This window comes from Juglans regia, unplaced genomic scaffold, assembly GCF_001411555.2.
Source record: "Juglans regia cultivar Chandler unplaced genomic scaffold, Walnut 2.0 Scaffold_226, whole genome shotgun sequence".
In the NCBI taxonomy this organism is placed as follows: domain Eukaryota; kingdom Viridiplantae; phylum Streptophyta; class Magnoliopsida; order Fagales; family Juglandaceae; genus Juglans; species Juglans regia.
In genome coordinates this window covers 1-3,924 of record NW_023353737.1, presented here as the reverse complement: position 1 = coordinate 3,924, position 3,924 = coordinate 1, and the positions used below count along the sequence as shown (strand labels likewise).

The 3,924-nt window shown below is 46.7% G+C and overlaps 1 protein-coding gene across 1 annotated transcript; it reads left to right on the top strand.

Moving 5' to 3' along the window:
• Positions 1 to 4: 4 nt before the first annotated feature.
• LOC109020903 (extensin-1) lies at positions 5 to 2,564 on the top strand (the record flags this gene model as incomplete). Its single annotated transcript, XM_019003425.2, has 2 exons — positions 5 to 1,217; positions 1,843 to 2,564. Coding segments are annotated over 2 exons (1,935 nt in total), but the record flags the coding sequence as incomplete, so codon positions are not given.
• Between the last annotated feature and the right edge of the window lie 1,360 nt (positions 2,565 to 3,924).

The window sequence follows — 3,924 nt, the reverse complement described above, 5'->3', positions numbered from 1 at the left end:
TTCTCCACCACCACCTTACGAGTACAAGTCACCTCCTCCACCTGCTCATTCTCCACCACCACCTTACGAGTACAAGTCACCTCCTCCACCTGCTCATTCTCCACCACCACCTTACGAGTACAAGTCACCTCCTCCACCTGCTCATTCTCCACCACCACCTTATGAGTACAAGTCTCCTCCACCACCTGTCCACTCCCCACCACCACCTTATGAGTACAAGTCACCTCCTCCACCTCCTTCGCATTCACCATCACCATATTACTACAAATCACCACCACCACGGCCTCCATACTATTACAAATCTCCACCTCCTCCCTCACCATCACCTCCACCTCCTTACATCTACAAGTCTCCACCCCCTCCTTCTAGTCCACCCCCGAAGCCTTACTACTACAAGTCTCCTCCACCGCCGGTTCACTCGCCTCCACCACCTTATTACTACAAGTCTCCACCACCACCACCACCTCCTTATGTCTACAAGTCTCCACCACCTCCTTCAAGTCCACCCCAAAAGCCATACTACTACAAGTCTCCTCCACCACCGGTTCATTCGCCTCCACCGCCTTATTACTACAAGTCTCCACCACCCCCCTCGCCCTCACCTCCGCCTCCTTACTACTATAAATCTCCACCACCACCGGTCAAGTCTCCACCACTACCACCTTACTATTATAAGTCTCCACCGCCACTACCACCTTACTATTATAAGTCTCCACCACCGCCTCCCAAGTCTCCGCCACCACACCCTTACTACTATAAATCTCCACCACCACCACCACCACCCAAGCACCTTCCTCCTCCATACTACTACAAATCTCCTCCACCACCTTCACATCCGCTGCCACCTCCATACTACTACAAATCTCCACCACCACCACCACCACCCAAGCACCTTCCTCCTCCATACTACTACAAATCTCCTCCACCACCATCACATCCGCTACCACCTCCATACTACTACAAATCTCCACCACCACCACCACCCAAGCACCTTCCTCCTCCATACTACTACAAATCTCCTCCACCACCTTCACATCCGCTACCACCTCCATACTACTACAAATCTCCACCACCACCCAAGCACCTTCCTCCTCCGTACCATTACCCTCCTCATATGCACCATCCGATGATAGTCAAGGTGGTTGGAAAAGTCTACTGCTACAGATGCTATGACTGGGGATATCCAATCAAATCACACGACAAGAAGCATCTCAAAGGTAGATTATCTTTAACATCCATTAGTTGTTCATAATTTGTTTTTTCTTGACTGTTTCTGAAGATGCATTAAAGTATTTTTCTTGGTTGTTAGTTTGCTTTGACACTAAAAAAATTGAGTACATAAATTGTTCCCAAGATTGAGACGATGAAGTCTTTATATGAAGTTAGCATGGTCTTTCAAACACCAATTTTTGATAAAAAAAAAAAAAAAAAAGAAGTCACCCTTAGACTAACATAATTATTAAGATAAGGTCCACAATATGACAATACACACTGAAGCATCAAAGCAATTAAGGTAATTTGACAATATTTGTAATAGAAAATGTGTAGTAATGGCTCTAAATTAGTGAGGGCTGTCTATGAAATACCCCAATTGTCCTTATTGCAGTCAAAAGATCAAGCATTTAAGGAGGGCAATATAGTCATTTTAAGCATTATCTAGATAAACTTAAAAATAAAGAATATATTCTTTAACTTAAAAATAAAGAATATATTCTTTAAAATGTCAAAAGGACAAAGTTAGTTATTGTAGTGGGAAATTGGGACGTGTTTAATTAGCTTATGAGTAGCTGATGCTAATATGATTGGTGGTGTTGTGTTGTTTGATTGTATATGATGGAGCAGGTGCCGTAGTGGAGGTAACTTGCAAGGTTGGAAAGGATGAGATCAAGGCCTATGGTACCACTAAGATCAACGGCAAATATAGCATCTTAGTCAAAGGGTTTGACTATAACAAGGACGGTGGGGCTGAGGCCTGCAAGGCGAAGCTCCACGCTGCACCCAAACATTCACCATGTAAGATCCCCACCGACCTTCACTGGGGCAAAAAGGGTGCCAAGCTCAAGGTCAAGTCCAAGAATCACTATGAAGTTGTGCTCAAAGCTAAGCCATTCGCTTATGCTCCAAAGACTCCTTACAAGGAGTGTGAGAAATCCAAGCCCAAGCCCAAGCCAATGCCCAAATCTCCACCACCACCGGTTTACCATCCTCCATATGTCTACAAATCTCCACCACCACCGGTTTACCATCCTCCATACATCTATAAGTCTCCACCACCACCGATTTATCATCCACCCTACATGTACAAGTCTCCTCCACCACCTGTTTACTACCCACCACCCACTTACATCTATAAGTCACCACCACCACCACCACCTTACATCTACAAGTCTCCACCACCTCCAGCCCATTTACCGCCACCATACTACTACAAGTCCCCACCACCACCAGTCTACTCCCCTCCACCTCCATACTATTACAGTTCATCACCATCCCATCTCTTCCCTGCCCTACACGAGAGTTCCTCCTTCACTGGTGCACTTCTCCAATTACCATCTTACATATAAATCCTTCGCCTTCCACCGGTGCACTCTGCCTCCTCTACAGTGTGTAGGTCTCGCCACCACTGCATTTCCATTGCCAATTTCATTATTATAATTTCACCACTGGTGCATTCTCCTCTCTCATATGAGTAGTCCCTACCACCACCGGTATTTCCATTGCCACCTTACCATTAGAATCCCTACCACTACCGGTGCATTCTCCCTCCTCCATGAGGAGTATAGCCTCACTACCACACAGTGCAGCTCTCACCATTTCACATTAGTGAATCCCCACCACCACGCATTCTCCCCCATCTCATAGAGTACAAGTTCACTGTTCAGCCTGTGCATCTTCTTCTTCACCACCTGTTGTTAGCTAGCCCCGCCTCAATGGTGAGTTTTCCTTCTCCTCTGAGGAAACCATTAATTCTTTCACGTTACCATTATTGCTAGTCATTACTGCGATGCTCTCTCCTTCATATGAGTAGCAGCCCTCACTACCAGTGCACTTCTTCATTTCCAGCTTTCATTAAATTCAGCCACTGAAGAATTCTCCCCTCCCGTGTGAACATTCCTTCATTTATTTTCTCCTTCTTGAGGTATAGCTCACCACTAGTATTTTTCTTCATCATTTTTATTATTACACGCAGCTGGTTTCCTTCATATGAGAGAGCCCATCATCGGTGTATTTTATTGCCATTTTATTAGATACTGACATTAGTTTTCTTTCTGAGGAGTCTACCACCACTGCACTTTCCCACCACTCTATTACTATTAGTCCTCACTTCCATTCTCGGTGCACTCTCCTCCTCCATATGTAGAGAGTCCTCATCACTTTCCAGTGTATTTTCTCTCTTCCTTCCAGAGTCTGGCCTCACTCAGTGCACTTCTCCTATACTATTACAATTCTGCCTCCACTGAGGCATTCTCTCCATATGGTGGCGGGGGAGAGTGGACTGGGGGGGGGGGAGACTTATACTCGTATGGAGGTGGAGGAGAGTGGACCGGTGGTGGTGGGGACTTGTATTCATATGGTGGTGGAGGAGAGTGTACCGGTGGTGGAGGGGACTTGTATTCATATGGTGGTGGATGAGAGTGCACCGGTGGTGGTGGAGACTTGTACTCATATGGAGGAGGGGGAGAATGCACCGGTGGAGGCGGGGATTTGTAATAGTAAGGTGATGGGAGAGAGTGCACTGGTGGTGGTGGGGACTTGTACTCATATGGAGGAGGGAGAGAATGCACTGGAGGTGGTGGGGACTTATACACATATGGAGGAGGGGGAGAGTGCACCGGTGGAGGCGGGGATTTGTAGTAGTAAGGTGGTGGGAGAGAGTGCACTGGTGGTGGTGGGGACTTGTACTCATATGGAGGAGGGGGAGAA